This window comes from Bubalus kerabau, chromosome 15 (assembly GCF_029407905.1).
Source record: "Bubalus kerabau isolate K-KA32 ecotype Philippines breed swamp buffalo chromosome 15, PCC_UOA_SB_1v2, whole genome shotgun sequence".
Lineage (NCBI taxonomy): Eukaryota > Metazoa > Chordata > Mammalia > Artiodactyla > Bovidae > Bubalus > Bubalus kerabau.
The window spans coordinates 83,600,403-83,620,362 of NC_073638.1; the positions used below are offsets into that span (position 1 = coordinate 83,600,403).

Below are 19,960 nucleotides of genomic sequence, written 5' to 3' on the forward strand. Positions count from 1 at the left end.
CCCTGGAGAAGGAAATGGCCGCTTACTCCAGTATTCTGGCCTGGAGGATTCTATGGACAGAGGAGCCTGGAGGGCTACCATCCATGGGGTCACAAAGAGTTGGACATGACTGAGCAACTAATGTTTTCACACTTTCACTTTCAAGACCCATTTTAAGTTTCTGACTACCAGAAACATAAGGTAATAATTGATGCTTTAAGTCACTAAGTTTTTAAAATAGTTTTTATTGCAGTATAGTTGATTTACATGGTTTACAATTTTCGGTTAGTTTCAGGTGTACAGCAAGGTGAGTCTGTTATATGTTTACATATATCCACTCTCCTTAGATTCTTTTCCCATGTAGGCCATTACAAAGTGTCAAGTAGAGTTCCCTGTGCTCTACAGTAGATCCTTATTAGTTATCTATTTTATATATAGTTGTGTGTATATGTCAACCCCAATCTCCCAATTTATCTTTCTCCTCCCTTATCCCCTGGTGACTATAAGTTTGCTTTCTGTATCTGTGACTCTATTTGTTTGGTAGATAAGTTCATTTGTATCCCTTTTTAAGATTTCACATATACATATATCATGTGATATTTGTTTTTCTGTGTGGGACTTACTTCAGTCAGTGTGACAACCTTTAGATCCATCCAGTTTGTTGCAAATGGCCTTATTTTTCTTTTTATGGCTGAGCAATACGCTGTTGTACATTTTTACCACATCTTCTTTATCCATTCCTCTGTTGATGGACATTTAGGTTGCTCCCATGTCTTCAGTTCAGTCCAGTCACTCAGTCGTGTCCGACTCTTTGTGACCCCATGAATGGCAGTACGCCAGGCCTCCCCGTCCATCACCAACTCCCGGAGTTCACTCAGACTCACATCCATCAAGTCAGTGATGCCATCCAGCCATCTCATCCTCTCTCGTCCCCTTCTCCTCCTGCCCCCAATCCCTCCAGCATCAGAGTCTTTTCCAATGAGTCAACTTTTCCCATGAGGTGGCCAAAGTACTGGAGTTTCAGCTTTAGCATCATTCCTTCCAAAGAAATCCCAGGGCTGATCTGATCTCCTTGCAGTCCAAGGGACTCTCAAGAGTCTTCTCCAACACCACAGTTCAAAAGCATCAACTCTTCAGTGCTCAGCCTTCTTCACAGTCCAACTCTCACATCCATACATGACCACTGCGAAAACCATAGCCTTGACTAGATGGACCTTTGTTGGCAAAGTAATATCTCTGCTTTTGAGTATGCTATCTAGGTTGGTTATAACTTTGCTTCCAAGGAGTAAGAGTCTTTTAATTTCATGGCTGCAATCACCATCTGCAGTGATTTTGGAGCCCCCAAAATAAAGTCTGACACTGTTTCCACTGTCTTGGCTCTTGTAAGTAGTGCTGCAATGAACATTGGGGTGCATGTATATTTTTTAAATTTTTGTTTTCTCAGGATATATGTCCAGGAGTGGGATTGATGGATCATATGGTAGATCATGTCACTGGATCATCAGTCACTAAATTTGTGGTAATTTGTTACAACAATAATAGGAAACTAATACAGCATAGATCTAAAATCTTATTGAAAATATGAAGTTATGCTATACAATTCGACTTAACCAAGTTTCTGTGATAAAAAGCTAGTCAGAAAACCAAACTTTCACTGATGGCCACATAATTGAATTCAGTATAGTACCTCAAGGCACTTTTAAGGGTACCCAAGACCAAAAGCAATGATGCTGAAGCATTTTGAAAGATCCGTTGGGAAACTTTGTAGGAAGAAGAGAAGAACACCAGAGAAGAGACTTCCAAGGAGACATTTTATTTTCAAATTAGAAGCATGAAAAAGCAAAATTCTTCCCCGAAAGAAGTCTTCTTCAAAGAAGAAAATGGGATATGTTAGCACTAATGACTGACACTGGGTAATTTCAGCTCTGAGACATTTCTCACCGTAAAGGAAAAGCATGACAGCAAGGAGCCAAGCTTCTAATGTTTTGTAATATACAAGAGAATGAAGACAAAACTATTATAGCACTGTGGCCTGAGCAGGGCCTGAGCCCCAATAAGTGGATGGCTTTGTTGCTCGTGTAGACTACCACATTCTTTTGCACTGATGTTTTTTCCCTGATAAGAAACACTTGAAATGGACGATAGTCCCATCAGCAGTATCTCTTCGGGGTGCATTTCCTCTGATGCCAGCCACAAAAAGCATTCTTGAACCCCAAACTGAGCAATATCTGTTGAGTTTTTTCTTTATCTTCTGCCACATGGATATAAAATGGTATTTTTTTTTTAATGCTATACTGAGGCAACCCATTTGCCACATGTGGCCTTGGCCTCGGTATTTGGGGAAAGTGTAACCCATTCTTATCTCACAGGACTGTTCTGTCAGAAACCAAAAGATGGATTTCCCTTCTGAACTCAGAATACCAAATCCTGCAAAATTCTGGAGACAGTGTTCAACATATTTCAAGCTCTTCTCATTTTTTCCCAACTCCGAGTGCTCATTCACAAGCCTTGCATGCGAGACATCCAAGAAGATGTTCTGACAGGTTTATTTCCTGTCAAGAAAAAAATGTACATTTATTCAGCCAACATTTAGAAAGCATCAGGATGGCAGAAAATATGACACCTCCCTTTCCTTAAGGATCCACAGCCCAGAGGAAGAAATAGATGTACACTCCACACACACACACACACACACAACTATTTATATGCCTGTTTCAAAATGTTCCCAAATACTTGAAAGTGAGAAAATCCTCGGTCATTTATGATACATTTAATAGCAGAGAGTCAGCTAGATACAGTATAGCATATCTCAAAAAGTCCAACCAAACACATCAACAAAGGAGAATAACAGTGTATGTTCCTAAAAGAGCAAGGACTATAAGCCGTGCAACCTTCCATGGGGCTGAATTTTCTTTAAAGTTTCTTGTGTGAAAAATGTGGGATTGAGAGGTACAAGTTATGATGTATAAAAGGGATAGGCTACAAGGATATACAGTGCAAGGAAACATATTTATCATGTTGAGATGACTTTTAAATGAAATATAGCCTAAAAAATATTGAGCCTCTATACTGTACACCTGAAACTAATATAATGTAAATCAACTAAACTTCCATTTAAACATTTAGATTTCAAATTATACTTCACAAAATATCTAAATACACAAGACAATGTTTCTTCCAACAGATAGTTCAACAAAATGTACATCTCAGGGAGATGAGAGCCATGTTGATCTTATGGATTCATGTGTCCCAAAACCCATCACCACATACCACTAGAGAAGTACAAAAATGCAGTTTCAGGAGCAGAAACATAGGAAAAAAGGATATTGGATTTTTGTGTGTGTGTGTGGTAATAATCAGGATTTTAGCCCTGATTCTATTATTGGACAAGTTACCTGAGACTGCGTTTTCTCATCTGCAAAATCAGCATTACATCTTCTGTGGGAAGGAGTGGTTGGCGCAGAAGGAAGATCTCAAAGAAGTTGTCCCCCTTCTCAAGGAGGAAGAGTTTCCAGGAACCTGTCAGTTTCAAAGTCACTTCACATTTGCCATTGGGTGGGATCACAAGGGCTCTCAACTGTCTACACATAGGTGAGGCTTTCTCTCTATCATCCTCAAACTGATTCTGGTCCTACTTCCTCAAAGATCTCCAGCATCCTCACGTGCCTTCCTCCTGTGCTACAGTTAAACCCAGAGGGTCAAGATATTCAAATATATATTTGGGTTTAGAGGAAATAAAGAGCCACCTTAGGAGAGACACTTCATTCTAGATTTCCAGTTATAATGTCAAGTATTATTTAATCCCTATCTACCATTTTTCTCCATGCAAACATTTCTTTTACAATTCTGATGGGAACACAGTTGAGCCAGAGCAGGGTTCAAATATTATTGACTCTCCTGGCTAAATCAATTCTATGTGTTTAGTGTATATTTAGATTTCATTTATTTTTTGATGTTACTATTATTATATTATATATTATTAAGTAAGCATAAATGGATATCAGTGGAAAATAATCGTTTCCTTTTTCTCTGATTCCTTATCACACAGTTACCTTCTCCAGAGGCAACTAGTGATGTGACACATTTATGTAACTTTCCAGAGGCGTTGTTTGGAATGTCGGGTGTGCTCTACTGTGATGATGCACTGGCTATATGGTTCTGCCCGTCTTAGTTGTTGCTGATGTTGTTGCTTCACTAAGAATATATTTTTGCTGTTGCTGTTGCTTTAGAATATACTTTTGGAGTTGTTTCCTTATTAGTTCTCAGAGGGCTACTTCATTCTTTTTAACGACTGTATATTATCCCAGCATTTGGACTGTACCATAGTAAATCTATCCATGTCCCTACTGAAGGATGGGTTTTTTCATATGCTATGCTATCATATGTTCATACATCATGCACACCATCCAATTTGGTAAAATCTTCCATGTAATGCATGTATTATTTTACCCAGGCATTTCAATTCTAGGAGTTCAGTTTTCAGTAATAGTTATACAACTTGTGTGATGATCTATTTGTGAAGACATTTATTGCAGAATTTCTGTTATCAGGAAGAACTGGAGAGAAATCAAGTGTGTAAATACGGGCACACAGAATTGTACATCTCCCTCTTGTGGTCTATGCAGCTGTCAACATAAATGAAGGATGCCTGTACGAGCTTACGTGAAAGATCTGTATAATACATTGCTGAGTGAAGAGTAAACTGCAGTAGAGGCATGCATACGTGGCAGAGAAAAAAAAACAACAAAACAGCTCATACATACAAAGTTCTAAAAGCAATGCTAAGAGTATCTACATGGGGACAGAAAGATTTTTGGAAATCCAAGTGGGCAAGCCTTCACTTTTTACTTTGTATATTTGTATCCTTTGCATAGGGCTTCCCTGGTGGATCAGTGGTAAAGAATTCTGCACTGCAAGAGATGCAGGTTTGATCCCTGGGTTGGGAAGATCCTTTGGAGAAGGAAATGGCAACCCACTCCAGTTTTCTTGCCCAGGAAACCCATGCACAGAGGAGCCTGGCGGGCTATAGTCCATTGGGGTTGCAAAAGAGTCAAGTACAACTTGGCGACTACACACACATACACACACACGCACACACACACACACACACCCAGACTTTGCATAGTATGAAGCTTTTTTTTTTTTTTTTTTTGGTCAAAAAATGAATAGTTTCAGTAAAAGTTTTTCAATTCTACCATGATGTCCAATATTCTTCCAGGAGCACTTTTGTGAGATCTAAGGAAGTTGATATGTGGAAAATAACCTACTCTAACAAAGTTCCTGCCCAAGCTCAACAAACATTACCTAACACGGTTCCCTTTCTTACCTGTGCAGCTCTGAACACCATTATAATTTAGTCTCAGATCCTACATTTACAAGTCTGGCCCATAGGGCAACTGAACTAGTCTATCAGAAATTTCAGAAGCAAAAGGTAAAAATCTCTCCTTTTATCTTCAAGCACTTTAGGAATTTTTAATAACTTCATCAAATCCATCTTGTCACCACTCGATGCCTCGAGTGTTGGTTTTTCAAACACAAAAAGCACGGTTCTCAGATAATCCACCTGCACTGATTTTGAAGCTGCAACTTTTTGTATTGCCTCGCCCAAGCTCTCTTGACATCCTGTGGAGAGGAGAAAAGCAAACATCATTCCCCCCCCTTTCATATCTACTATAAATTAAACGGGACATCTTTGGCTTTAATTTAGACCAGTCACCTTGAATCTGGAAGGCTTGTTCCCAGTTGATGACCTGCGGGCACGCTAGGACTTCCTCTAACTTGTCAGGAGCTTTGGTGAAGATGTGCTAAGTGTTGGTATAATAATCCAGGTCATCCTTCATCTCCTGACATAACAAACACCAATCACATTTACATAGTGATAGCGTTCACAAAATGCTTTGCCTTTGTCCCGAGTGCTAGAGACTAATTTGCTGGATAAGCTTTGTTGTTGTTGTGTGAGAGAGGTGCAGACATTTCCGTGGACTCCCTTGTAGAATAAGCCACTGGAAGGGGCTCCTTCCTGGTGGTGCCCTGGAGTCAACTGCCCTTGGGACGACGGGCAAGCAGTCCCAGTGTCTGAGATGGAAAGTGCAGCAGAAAGAGTGTGTGTTAAAGGCCTGAGAGTGGGGGCCTGAGGGGTGGAGGGCTGGGGTCCAGGCTCCTGGTCTGTGAGAAGGTGCCACCTCCGCTAATTCTGAAAGTGAATTCCCAGGTGGCGCTGGTAGCAAAGAACCCGCCTGCCAGTGCAGGAGACGTAAGAGATGCTGGTTCAATCCCTGGGTCAGGAAGATCCCCTGGAGGAGGGCACTGCACCCCACTCCAGTATTCTGCCCTGGAGAATGCCATGGAGAGGGGAGCCTGGTGGGCTACAGTCCACGGGGTCACACAGAGCAGGACACGACTGGGCCACTGACACTTTCGGGTTAGTTCTGACCCAGCCCTCTGGAGCTGGCACGGTGATCTGCGCTCGGTGTGCCCGTGAGAACAGAGCACTGATAGAAAATGTCCCCACGCCGAGCCATGGCGCCAGAGCGCACAGAAGCACCCATGCACAGGGCCCGCTGTGCCCCCAGCCGCCTGTATGCCCCCTGCTGCTGGCTTGCCCCTGGGGCCCGCTGCAGGTGACACTGTGTTCTAGCACCTCTGATGACTATCTATACGGATAAGGGGGACGGGCCTGTTAAAGTATTGCTACTCCGGGAAGGATGGGATTCGCGACTCATACTCCCCTGAAAGATGAAGACGCTCATATGAAACGAACATGGCATCTACTGTTTCACAAACCTCTGACATCGTCATTTTTGTCAACTTCATCTTCTGTGTTAGGAAAGCAGCGGTCTTAGACCTCACACTCAGCACTGCTCGAAGTACTGTCGGATTGCGGTATGGAGTCACAGGGAAAGCAAAACACTTCCTGACCATTTGCAACCGCAGGCATCCAGGTTGAGGTGGATGCCTCTCATCCGAGTCTTGACAGGAGAGAGCTGACTGAATGGAGTTCTAGAGCAACTTCCAGGTCCTGGACTATTGGCTCTGCGGTCTACTCCCGCACTTCGTCTCACCATCCTGCCCTCTCCTCCAAGCAACCCTTCCCAAATCTGCATGAATCAGATGTGTCAAGATCCTTCCCCCTGCCCCCCGCCCTGCAGGCCCCTCACTGCAGCCCCTCATCCCTGTCCTGAGGGTGAGTGGCCTGACCCTCAGGAGCCAGGGTCTCACCTCCTTCTGAGGCCGTATGACGACTGTCTGATACTCTGGTCAGGTGTCCACCAACACCTCCAGGTTGAACAGGTTTTTATTTCTAATGTGAAAAAGTGCCGGGGTCCAGCCCCGGCTGATCCAGGGAATTCGAAGGGGAGACGGCTTCGGCGAACAGGATACAATAGCTTTATTTAAATATTAATTAGAGATATAAAGAGTAATAGAATGAGGATAGCTCAGCAGGAAAATTCAGTGCAGAAAAGAGGCTGAGTAGCTTGGTTTACACGGAAAATCAATATAACCTGTGACATCAGGTTAGCTCTGACCATGGAGGCTGCAGGCGCCCTCTTGAATAGCGGAAGGTGCTGCACCTTAGGCACCTTCTCGAGTTGATCTTAGAAGCCCAGACAAATAAGTGGTCGCAGAGGACCTCCGTGCTCCAGATGGAAACTCAGCCAGAGGTTGAGAGAAAGAATGACATGGGGAGACCAAGCTTCGGTGAGCAAGGCCCGTAGCTTTATTTTCAACAGGGGCTTTTATAGCATAAGTTGCACATAGAGGATAATAGGGGGTGTGAAATCATGCAAAGTCAACAGTCTTTGATCTTTATCAAAACCAGCGTTTCTTTTCTGCAAATTTATCGTATACAAATGGTTTAGGTGATTTACATCATCTTCTGGCCAGAAGGCCTATTAACATTTTATGACTCTGACAAAGGTTTGTCAACCATAAGACTTATTTTCTCTAAGAGTAATTATTTTAAGGTTTGGCGCCATCCTCCAAAGGTGTTAGATAAAGTTGCATTCCTATAGGGCAGAAGTGCAGTGGGTTTACAACAAAGGAAAGAATTTATTACCTTAAGGGTCTAAAGTTGCTAACACCAAGGCCACTACCTATTTTTTCTACCTACCAAGTATATTAATTAATACACATCCAAGGATACAAAACAGGGGATGTGGAAACTTGGCAGCAAGCATTGTCTCATCAATGAAATCTTTTACTAGTTTTATTCTGACAGTTTTCTGACTCTCCGAGAGGCTCTAAGCTATTTGAATATCTTAAGCTTCCCATGCCTCTTGCGGCTGGGAAACTGTAAACAATCGTATGCATAGCTGTAGGAGTCCAGGTAAACTTGTCAGGCGAGTTAGGGAGCTATCTGAGGGGGTTGGATTTAAACACTCCTAATGTCCAGGAACTTTATTAACTGGAGCTGTAAGTTAACTCTTTATCAGAGAGAGCGAGATGGTGGTGGGGGACAGCCCCCGTAAAGTCAGAGGTGAGAGCACAAAGCCATAAAGTAGGCAGACTCTGGTTTTGGGGGTAGATGCTTGAGAATATCCAGGGGGACTCCTGAGGCTCGATCCCACCTTTGTGTATGCCGAGCCTCCTTCCTCATGACCTTTGCCATGGGCGGAGTTCCTCACGCTGGCTCCCGGCAGAAAAGGCTGCCATACACCTACAAGAGCAACAACAAAGCAGGAGAGGATGAAGTTTCTCTTTGAGACAGGGTCTTGTCTGTGGCACAGGAAGTAAAAGCAGGAGTTAGAAGGACTTGATGGGGGACTTCCCTCATAGTCCAGGGGCTAAGACTCCCAGCCCCCAGTGCAGGGGGCCCAGGTTTGATCCCTGGTCAGGGAACTGGATCCCACTTGGCACAGCTAGGGGCTCACGTGCTGCAGCGAGAGATCCCATGCGTGAGAGAGGCCCGGTGCAGCCACAGAAGCAAATAAACATTTTTTTAAAAGAAGGACTTGAAACAGCAGGACTGGTGGTTCCAGGATGGCATGTCGCACTATTCATCGAAAGACAGCCACACGTCGCACTATTCATCGAAAGACAGGCACACGCCTTCATGGTGATTGCAGCCACAATTTATTCTTCCCTCCACCATGCTCTGCCCCCCGTCATGTCCTCAGACCCCTCCACCCTGGCTCCCACTCAGGGCCACTCACAGAGGCTCACAGTTCCACTGGTTCCAGTCACAGGGCATGGGCACATGGTTGAGGCTCTGACTCATCTTCTGCATGATCTGGTTCTTGGGGTCCACGTGAGAGTACACGGGGAAGCCCCGCTTGAGCAGACACTGGGCCTGCTGGTAGACGGCATGGGTGACGAGCCCCTGGGCCCGGTACTCAGGCAGGGTACCTGCCATCCGCATCTCTCCCGTCTGGTCCATCAGGGACCAGGACACAGGGGTCCCCTCAAGCCCCAGCAGGCAGAAGTTGGGGAAACTCCGGATACAACGCTCGATGAACCTCAGGCTCCTCTCGTTGCCGCCAAAAAGCCAGAATCTGTTCACCACAGCCGCATGGCTAAGATCCGCAGATGAGAGCTTAAACATCTCTGGGTTGCTGTGGGTGTTCCAAGAGAAAAGCACAGTCTGTGAGTTTAGAGGTTTGCATCTGTCCCCACCTCTATTGTCCTGAGAGACAGAGGAGGCAGAGGAGAGAGGGCACGCAGAGTCCTGTACTGTGGCTGAGCTTGTGAGGATGGAGGATGAGAAAGAGTCTGCTGCTGCTGGACTGAGTGAGCTAGAAGGGCAAGACAGGTCAGAGAGGGCCACGCAGGCCTGACACATCCAGAGGAGAGGGCCTGGTGGCCTATTTTAAGCAGGGATAAACACAGCTTGAATTACATTTTTTCAAAAAGCTTATTCTGGCTGCCTTGAAGAAGATGGATTGTGGGGACCCAAGGTAAAAACAGGCAGAGAAGGCTGGAGGCTACTTGTGTATGAGAGGTGTAAGTGGTGCAGAGTAGCTTTTATCAAACTCACATGGCCTTGGGTTTGCCATCGCCGACTGGTAAGTTCTTTACATCCAGCAGGGATGGAGTCAGTTCCTTTAGTGTCTCAGATGCCACATAGAGAATGTTTTTATATCGCTTGACTTTGAAGGATTTCGTGGCTGCAAGATTTTGTATTACTTCATTCAGGCTGGACTGTGTACCTAGATGGAATTATAAGGAGACATGCCATGATTTAAGTCCATCTAAGGAAAAGCTCTCCAGTGGAGTAGGAGTATCTGAGGGTTTATAGACAGAGAATTTGGGGGGATGGGCTTGGGGCTGCTTCCCTGGTGGCTCAGCCAGTAAAGAATCCTCCTGCGATGCCAGAGACCTGGATTCGATCCCAGGGTTGGGAAGATCCCCTGGAGAAAGGAATGGCAACCCACTTCAGTATTCTTGCCTAGAGAATTCCACTGACAGAGGAGCCTGAAAATCTACAGTCCATAGGGTCACAGAGAGTTGGACAGGTCTGAGCCACTCACACGTTTGTGGTGCTGCTGTATGACTGGGGTTATGTAGTCAAGATCTGTACAGTTTTCCTTGTTTTACAAAATTGAAAACATGTCTAGGAATTCATTCAGTCATGGTCATACCAAGACCTAAGTCTCCTGGGCTACATAACCATGCGGTTCTGACGACCAAAGAAGGTGAGCTATCATCATTATAGTTGCCACCATGTATGGAGAACTTACTGTGTTTCCAGTATGGTAGATGATTGCAGAGATGATTGCAGGAATGGTCCTCAGTTTGCCCACATGTCCTTGTATCCATTCCCTGGAATAGCCCCCCTCCTGCACTGCATCTGACCTTGACCATATGACTGGATTCCACCAATTGGGAAAGAGTATATTGATGCAGGGAGGGGCTTAAAAATGCTTGCACATTGTGGCTCACCATGTCTTTGCATTTCTGTTTCCTTGAGATCAACACTGCGTGAATAGGCCTAGGCTAGCTCGCCGAGGACGTGTGCGCCTATTGTATGACCACAAGTAGCCAGCCCTGACAGTCAGACCATCATTCAGACATACGCTAGGCCATGCTAGAGAAACCAGCCAATGGCCCACCCATCAGCTGACTGCAGTTGCATATGAAAACCCAGAGGAGACCAACAGAACAACCGCCTTGCCAAGCCCAGCCCACCTGTCAGTTCACAGATTTATGAGCTTTCCTATGCAGTGAAATGGACTGAAACATCCGGGCATTGTACTCAGCAATTCCTGGTCAAGATTTCACTGAATCTTTTCAACAATGCTTTGTTTTGGGTCCTTCATTGGAAGGACTGATCCTGAAGCTGAAAGTCCAATACTTTGGCCACCTGATGCGAAGAACTGACTTGTTTGAAAAGACCCTGATGCGGGGAAAGATTGAAGGCAGGAGGAGAAGGGGATGGCAGAGGATAAGATAGTTGGATGACATCATTGGCTCAATGGACATGAGTTTGAGCAAGCTCCAGGAGTTGGTGATGGACAGGGAGGCCTAGCATGCTGCAGTCTATGGGGTCACAAAGAGTTGGACACAACTGAGCAACTGAACTGAACTGAACTGATTATTCTCAATTCTATATATATAAATCATGATCTCAGATAATGTGTCTGGCTAGGATCATATAGCAAAGTCACAGGCAAATGCCATCCTAGGTGGTCTGACTCTGGAGGGGATGCTGTTAACCACGACAGCTGTTCTCTGTGACCTGAGAGGTGATCTAAGAACAGAAGTCTCTGGGGCAAGCTCTGCTCTGATACCCAACCATCCTAAGATATCCTGCTTATGTCTGCAAAGTGTGGCACAAATCCTTGGCTATCTGGGGACTATATACAGTCCTCTATAGAAGCCATACAAGCTTGGAGGGCGTTTCTTCCCCCCACCCCTTTTTTTTTTTAGATAGGAGATTCATATTTTATTTCTCCACTGACATATTTACAGCGAATATAAATTAAAGGCCTGCTTGCACACCAAACCCAGGTCCTTTTGGTGGTTCAGTCAAAGAGGTAAGACCTCCAGCTGGCTCACAGGAGAAGCGTGCACTCTTCGGCCCAGGTTTTGGGCTTTTGCCAGCCTTCAGTTCATCAATAATTTCTTCAATATCTTTAGGTGTCAGATCCTCATAGTAGTTGTCATTTATTTGAACCATTGGTGCATTTACACAGGCCCCTAAACATTCGACTTCTATAAGAGTGAAAAGTTTGTCAGGTGTAGTCTCTCCAACCTTTATTCCAAGTTTTTTCTGAATGGCTTCCAGTATGCTGTCGGAGTTTCGGAGCATGCAAGGTGTGGTAGTGCAGACTTGAATGTGATACTTTCCAACAGGCTTTCGATTATACATTGTATAAAAAGTTGCTACTTCATACACTCTCATTGGAGGTACTTGTAAAATTTCTGCAACCTTGTTCATAGCAGAGATGGGCAGCCATCCATTCTGTCTCTGGGCTAAATCCAGAACTGGAAGCACAGCTGCTGCCTTATGCCCTTCTGGGTAGTTTTTCACAATGGCCTCTATCCTCTTATAGTTTTCTGGTGTGAAATCAAATGGAGTATCTGGGTTATTCTCAGGAGTATCTCTGTGCACAAATAAGGCTCCTCCAGCTCCATTCTGAACAGCTGTCTTATGCAGATTTCTTATATGTTTTCCCCAGTGGGCGGCGAGGCCGGCCGCGAGGGCCCGTAGCGCCGCGGAGAGGCGTTTCTTCCCCTTTACATGTACAGTTGTAGTTGAACAACAACAACAAAAATGTTGACAGCAGGCTGAGGGTCTGGAGCTTGGAGAAGGGACATAGATGACAAGAAGAAATTGCTAGGATGGAGATGTGAGTCCATTCCTGTTACTTACTTTGGATCTGCAGATGCTGTTTCCAATTGATGACTTCTGGTAAGTCAAGGAATTCCTGACAATTCTTAAGATCTTCAGAGTAGACATGGTAAGTATTAGTGTAGTGATCAAGGTCATCTTTCATGTCCTGTTATCATAAAGAAATGGGGGACAAAATAAATTTCTTATTTTTCATAACTTTAATACTTTTTTCCTAAAATCTACTAAACTGTGGTATTTTTCAGTACTAAAATATTGCTGTCTGTATTTGTGCACTACGAATTTTTCTGAATCATTTAAGCTATGAGGTATAAGCTATAAACTATTCAGATATTCAAATTATGATGAAAAACTGAAGAATATTATATACATTGTGTCAAAATTTCCACTCAAACAAAGGCACAACTATCTAGAAACCACTTTTCTATATTTTCATTTCCTCAACAGGGATAAAAGCAATTGACAAGGAAAAGTTTCTGTTGCAAGAATAAATTTTTCTTATTTCAAATACTTGTTGAATATACCAACTAGAGGATGACAATATTAAATTTAGATATTGATAATTCTGGGTTGAAATTTCTATCTATACTTAATTAGGACAAAGAAGATGAAAACCTATTTGAAATGCTTACTTACAATATTAAACTAGTTGAACAAACTGTAATTACAGAAAAACAATGAAATCATTTATGCAGAAAAATCCTGTCAAATTATTAAAAAAGGGGTGAGATTATGTGGAAGAAAAAGTCACAGAAAAACATAACAGCTAGTGCAGAATTATAGAATTTTTAAAATGTTTGGAGTATGTTTCATAAAAATACATTCACAACTCAGCAATGACATCATTAACAAATTTTGTTTATTAATATCCCATTGAAGATAAAAGATCAAATAATTTTATTTCAGTTCAGTTTTTATCAATATAAGTTTATTCATTAAATATGTTTTTTTGTTTCCAGTTTTTAAATAACATTATTTTTAGGAAAAGTATATTTACATATTTATAAAGCTATAATTTTGCTGGATATTTTTAATGAACTTAGAATGTTTTGTCTTTGAAATGTATTAACTATTTAGTTTTACTATTTTTTAATATTTTTCCAAAATGCATACAGAAATTCTAATATAAGTTTGCTTTTATAATCACCTTAGCTAACTGTCTTATTTTATACCTTCCTATTTTTGTCCTTGCTACTTTCTCTGGTTAGAATGGCCTCCATTCTTTTTCGGCCTAACAAAGATGTATTTATCAACAAAATCCAGTTCCGATGAAACATCCATTCAGAGGTGTCTCTCACCTGATTCTGTAACGTCCGTCTTCAACCTCCACAGCTCATCAGTTTTTACCAGTGATTTCTTTGTATGCTGTACATTTTCTATTCTTGTACACTTTGTGCTAAATTATCATTTATTTATCTATCTATATTTCCCTCCAGACTCTGAGGTTCTTGAGGACAGGGGCCTGTTCACTATCACTGCATTTCATCTCCATATCTCCAGGGTCCACCACACTGCCAGGCACATGCTAGGCACACAGCAAAGATAAACATAACACATTCATTCCACACCTGGTCCCTTACCTGCTCCTGAGGGCGGATAACCACTGTCTTAAAATCAGGCCACTTGTCCACCAGGGCCTTTAGATTGAATGGGTTTCCATGGTTCATGTGCACGACGGTCCCATAAACCTGCAGTGTGCAGAGAAAGTGAGGGGGTCAGCCTATCAGGAAGGGATAGCAAAGTACCTTCTTTGATCAGGACAAGGCTTATTTCTATGAAATCATGAAATTTTATAGTGGGAAAAAGACAAATAGGGCATCTATGTCAAAAATCTCCACGTGAAACATTTTTTTTTTTTTACCTGAAATGAGAAATTTTTCTGCCCATCTAACATAAATCAAATTGCCAACATCTATTGGATCATAGAAAAAGGAAGAGAATTCCAGAAAAACATCTAATTCTGCTTCATTGATTACACTAAAGCCTTTGACTACATGGATCACAACAAACTGTGGAAAATTCTTCAAGAGATGGGAATACCAGACCATCTTACCTGCCTCCTGAGAAAGCTGTATGCAGGTCAGGAAATAACAGTTAGAACTGGACATGGAACAATAGACTTGTTCCAAATTGAGAAAGGAGTACATCAAGGCTATATATTATTGCCCTGCTTATTTAACTCATATGCAGAGTACATCATGCGAAATGCCAGGCTGGATGAAGCACAAGCTGGAATCAATATTTCCAGGAGAAGTATCAATAACCTCAGATATGCAGATGACACTATCCTTATGGCAGAAAGTGAAAAGAAACTAAAGAGCTTCTTGATGAAAGTGAAAGAGGAGAGTGAAAATGCTGGTTTATAACCCAGCATTCAAAAAACTAAGATCATGGCATCTGGTCCCATCACTTCATAGCAAATAGATGGGGAAACAATGAAAGCAGTGGCAGATTTTCTTTTCTTGGGCTCTGAAATCACTGTGGATGGTGGCTTCAGCCATAAACTTAAAAGATTGTTCCTTGGAAGAAAAGCTATGACATACCTAGACAGCATATTAAAAAGTAAAAACATCACTTTGCTGACAAAGGTCTGTCTAGTCAAAGCTATGGTTTCTCCAATAGTCATGTATGGTTGTGAGAGTTGGACCACAAAGAAGGTTGAGCACCAAAAAATTGATGCTTTCAAGGTGTGGTGCTGGAGAAGACTCTTGAGAGTCACTTGACCAGCAAGAAGATCAAACCAGTCAATCCTAAAAGAAATCAACCCCAAATATTCTTTGGAAGGACTGATGTTGGAGCTGGAGCTCCAATACTTTGGCCACCTGATGTGAAGAGCTACTCATTGGAAAAGACCCTGATGCTGGGAGGGATTGGGGGCAGGAGGAAAAGGGGATGACAGAGGATGAGATGGTTGGATGGCATCACCGACTCAATGGAGGTGAGTTTGAGCAATATCTGGGAGATAGTGAAGTACAGGGAAGCCTGTTGTGCTGCAGCCCATGGGGACCCAAAGAGTTGGACACGACTGAGCAACTGAACAACAAGAAATATAAATCATACATGCATATGGCAAAATATTTGGACAAATAAAGTTAGTGATCTTAAGAACATCATTCTTTTTTTTTTTTTTTGTAGAATTTGTTATCTTTTCCCAGACTGTCTTCTAGTCATACCCATGTGCTATGCTTAGTCACTCAGTCATGTTTGATTCTTTGCCACCTCATTGACTCCTGAGACCTCATGTTTGACTCTTTGCCACCCGCCAGGCTCCTCTGTCCACGGGATTCTCCAGGCAAGAATACTGGAGTGGGTTTCCATGCCCTCCTCCAGGGGATCTTGCTCCTCCAGGGGATCTTGCCAACCCAGGGATCGAATCCCGGTCTCCCACATTACAGGTGGATTCTTTACCATCTGAGCCACCAGAGAACTTCATGGACATACACAATTTTACAAATGTAAAATGATCAGATACATGATCTTCCCCCCACTGAATAAATCGTGGAAGTACTTCTATGTTCATAAATATAAAATTTTTAAAATTGTGTTCTAATTGGTGCAGAGGATTCCATTATATAGAATCAGTACTACAGTTCATTCATACCTTTGCCTGTTAAAGGTCATTTCAGCTGGTTCCAAATTTTCATTTTAACAGATAGTTCTTCAAAGAGCATGTGTGCACAGACATCTTTGCATGGGCACCTGCTATTTCCTTACATTATCCAGAAGGTAATTACTAGTTGAAAGGTTATGGACACATTTAAAACTCTTTCACATGTCTTCATAACCCCTTGGTGGCAATTTCCTCCCACCAATAAGCAAAGGCTACAGCAAAATGCTCAAGAGAATGGACTGTGGAATCTGGCGACCTGAGTCCAGTCTGGGAATCCCAGCCCCACCATGTTGCACAGGCTGTTGAGAGAGAGGGAAAAGCAAGGAGAGAATGTATGAGGGCACCCGTGGGTCTTAAATACTCTAGTTGTTTGGGGGTTGGGGAATGCAGCAGTGAATGAATTCTACCATGGGCCTCGTGACTCTTGTGGACATGAAACCTCTGCAGATACCAGCATGGAAACTGCCAGAGACCAAAGGTGAAAATAAAAAAAAAACAAGTTATCCAGTTGAATGACTTCTACCATGGTTAATGATGACCAAAGACTGTTCAACATCTTTCCCTCCTCCCACTCTCCACCTCACGTGAACTATTGATGTTAGATCATGGAAAAAGAGGAGAAAAGTCTATGTTGACTGATCTTACCCGAATGTATTGTTTTCAGCCATGAATGGAGGCTTGAAATAGAAATTCAGCGGAGTCTGGCAAAATACTGGTGTTTTTACACATCTGCATCTGGGGGGTGTAAAACTATTTTATGCGCTTGTGTTTAGTCGCTCAGTCGTGTCTGACTCTCTGCAGCCCCATGGGCTGCAGCCCACCAGGCTCCTCCATCCATGGGATTCTCCAGGCAAGAATACTGGAGCGAGTTGCCATTTCCTACTCTAGAGGATCTTCCCAGCCCAGGGATAGAACCTGCGTCTCTTGCATCTCCTGCATTAGCAGGAGGATTTTTTACCACTAGCACCACCTGGGAAGTCTGTAAAACCATTTTATATTAATATATGATTCATTACAAGACCTGAAAATATGTGTAACTGTTACTCTTTCTTATTCCTCTGGCTGAATTAATTAAAACCTTTTTTCTATTGAACTCGGAACATAGTGAGTCAGGCAACTACTCTAAATTGACTCAACTGGAGTTCACACACAAAATGTACTGAATAGCCAACACTTAGAAGGGCAGATAGACATTATCTGAACTGAGACTCAAGTACTGAGTTCCAGGTTACAGTTCCATTAAAAGTACCTGGCAAACAACTACTGTAGATTTGAACTAGAGTATAATGTGCATCTCCAATATACAACCAATGCTGTTTCTTCAGGAAAGCTGGGGACCCAAGAGGACCACCTTTTCTTAACACAGAGATGCTCCAAATAAGGGCCCTTGGACCCACCAACAGTTTTCTCGAAATGTTTGGAGTCTACTTAACTTGAGGAGAAAGTTTTAGGCTGAAGAATATTAAAAAATAGCTACTCACCATAAAAAATATCTTAAGCAAATGTTCTTAAAATGTATGACTGATGCTATCTCTAAGAAAAAATTGACTGTTTCTCTGAGAGTTTGCCTGGATCTTAAGGATTTATCAAGTGAAAGAAGTTCACTAAAACTAGGTAACAGAGATTTGTATTTAGTGGGATCCACTGAAGGGGGTGCTTTTTTAGTTTTAAATTAGTTGATCTGGAGTCATTTTCAGGCAGTAATTTAAAGACAGGGTGAGTTGTTTCATTCGTCTATTTCGCTCTTTTTCAATATTTATTTCGCTGCCCCAGGTCGAAGTTGCAGGATGAGTGTCTCTGGTTGCTGCCTGTGCCCCTTTAGCTTGGCACGTGGGATCCAGTTCCCTAGCCAGGGATCGGAACTGGGCCCCCACCTTGGAGTGTGGTGTCTGAACCACTGGACCATTAGGGAGTACCCCCATTAGTCTATTTCTAATAAATGAAGCCATATGATCTAGAAATAAAATACTGCTAACATTTTCCACCTTTATACTGAAAGAAGGAGCAGAAAAATCTATTAGAGAGTGAGGGGGTGAAAAATGCATTTACCTAATCTCAACTGTATGCATCTTGTAGGAGTGTCTGACAAAACAGTAGAAATCTAGTTTCTAATCTGACCTAAGAAACAAAAAGTATTTCAGGGAAAAATGATTGTTACACACACACACACACACACACACACACACACACACATTGTTGCTGTTGTGCAGTCACTCAGTCATATCTGACTCTTTGCAACCCCATGGACTGCAGCACAGCAGACCTCCCTGTCCTTCATGATGGCCCAGAATTTGCTCAAACTCCCCACAGACACATGGTTGCATTTAAATTCCACTGGAACAGACACCATCCCTTTCATTGCTAAAGAAAAACATAGGCGAGGACCTCGGCCAATCAGTAGAGCTGCTATGGAACAGTGCTGGATGGGGGCGTTTATGAGTATTCCTTATTTAATCCTAACGTTTCTGATCAATTGTCCTAGGTGAACAGAGATCCTCAGTGTCAGCCTGACTATCAAAATAGCCTGATGTGCAGTATGTTCAGAGAAACTTGGAAATTTAAGTCAAATAGAAACTGAGTCATTGGTAATTTCAAAGGCGGCTCATGATCTGGCAACTGTTCCTTTAGGGAGAAAAAGTTAAAAATTAACATGCAGTCTTAGCTAATTTTGTAGGAGAGCTCTGGGCAAATTCCCAGTGCTATTATGGAATGTTTCTTAACAAGGAGCAAGGGAACACTTTTTTATTCAACTTGGAGAAAAAAAAGCAATGTTAGGTCTCAGGCATTCCTATGTTCATACCATAGCACTGCAGCTCACTATCTGGGGCACCGGGCAAATCACTTCACCAAGCCTCCATCTTCACAGCAGTGATGTGGGCATAACAGCGAACATCTTGCAGAGAGGTTATGCACATTAAACCAGAGGAAACATGCTCTAAGGCCTGGCACAGAAGAGGCACTTAGCAAACACTAGTCTCTCTTCTTCATTCACAGGAACTTCCTAGTCCTCACTCTCCAAGGGGAAAACTCCCCAAGAATTTGCCATTCTGACCTTTAAGGACATAGGAAGGCTCTTCCTCAAGGATTTCTCCAGCATCTGCAGCATCTGGGCACCTTGCAGCAGGAACATCACGCAAGACACGTAAGCCTAGAGAGACAACCAGGAAACAGCCATGAGTGAGAGGAGCTGGAGGAGATTCAGGAGCAAGAGGAGTGAGTTCTGTGCTCATTGCCAGAGCCCGTTTCAGTGTCTCTCTTCTATTTCTCACATGTATACAGCTTATAGTCTAATCATCTCTAGTTATAAACCAATATATACATAGTAATATAGAAAAACCAAGCAAATACATTGTCCGATTTTCAATACCTAAAAATGAAATGTCTATTTGATCCATGTGTCAAAGAACTGGCTCATTCATTCACATTGTATTTGTTTTTAAATTTTTTTGTTGGCATATCGCTGATTTACCATGCTGTGATAGTTTCTACTGGACAATGATCCCTGTTTGTTTCTTACTTCAGACAGAACAATCACTCCCTTTTCTCTGCTCTTGTAAGTGCTTTTGCATACCTGCATTACA

At 42.7% G+C, this 19,960-nt stretch overlaps 2 protein-coding genes and 1 pseudogene across 2 annotated transcripts; all 3 read right to left on the bottom strand.

Moving 5' to 3' along the window:
• Nucleotides 1-2,129: 2,129 nt before the first annotated feature.
• On the bottom strand, nucleotides 2,130-9,070 carry LOC129627961 (glycine N-acyltransferase-like protein 2; annotated as a pseudogene).
• A 57-nt stretch (nucleotides 9,071-9,127) lies between these two features.
• LOC129628605 (glycine N-acyltransferase) lies at nucleotides 9,128-19,704 on the bottom strand. Its single transcript, XM_055548053.1, has 5 exons — nucleotides 19,432-19,704; nucleotides 14,350-14,457; nucleotides 12,791-12,917; nucleotides 9,953-10,124; nucleotides 9,128-9,530 (listed from the first exon to the last, which is right to left on the bottom strand). Exons 1-5 carry the CDS (start codon nucleotides 19,507-19,509, stop codon nucleotides 9,128-9,130), a joined length of 888 nt encoding a protein of 295 aa, XP_055404028.1. The 5' UTR covers nucleotides 19,510-19,704.
• Nucleotides 11,846-12,658, bottom strand: LOC129628675 (NADH dehydrogenase [ubiquinone] flavoprotein 2, mitochondrial-like; the record flags this gene model as incomplete). The annotated part of the gene is made up of 1 exon (XM_055548156.1): nucleotides 11,846-12,658. A coding segment is annotated over one exon (762 nt), but the record flags the coding sequence as incomplete, so codon positions are not given.
• Nucleotides 19,705-19,960: the final 256 nt, after the last annotated feature.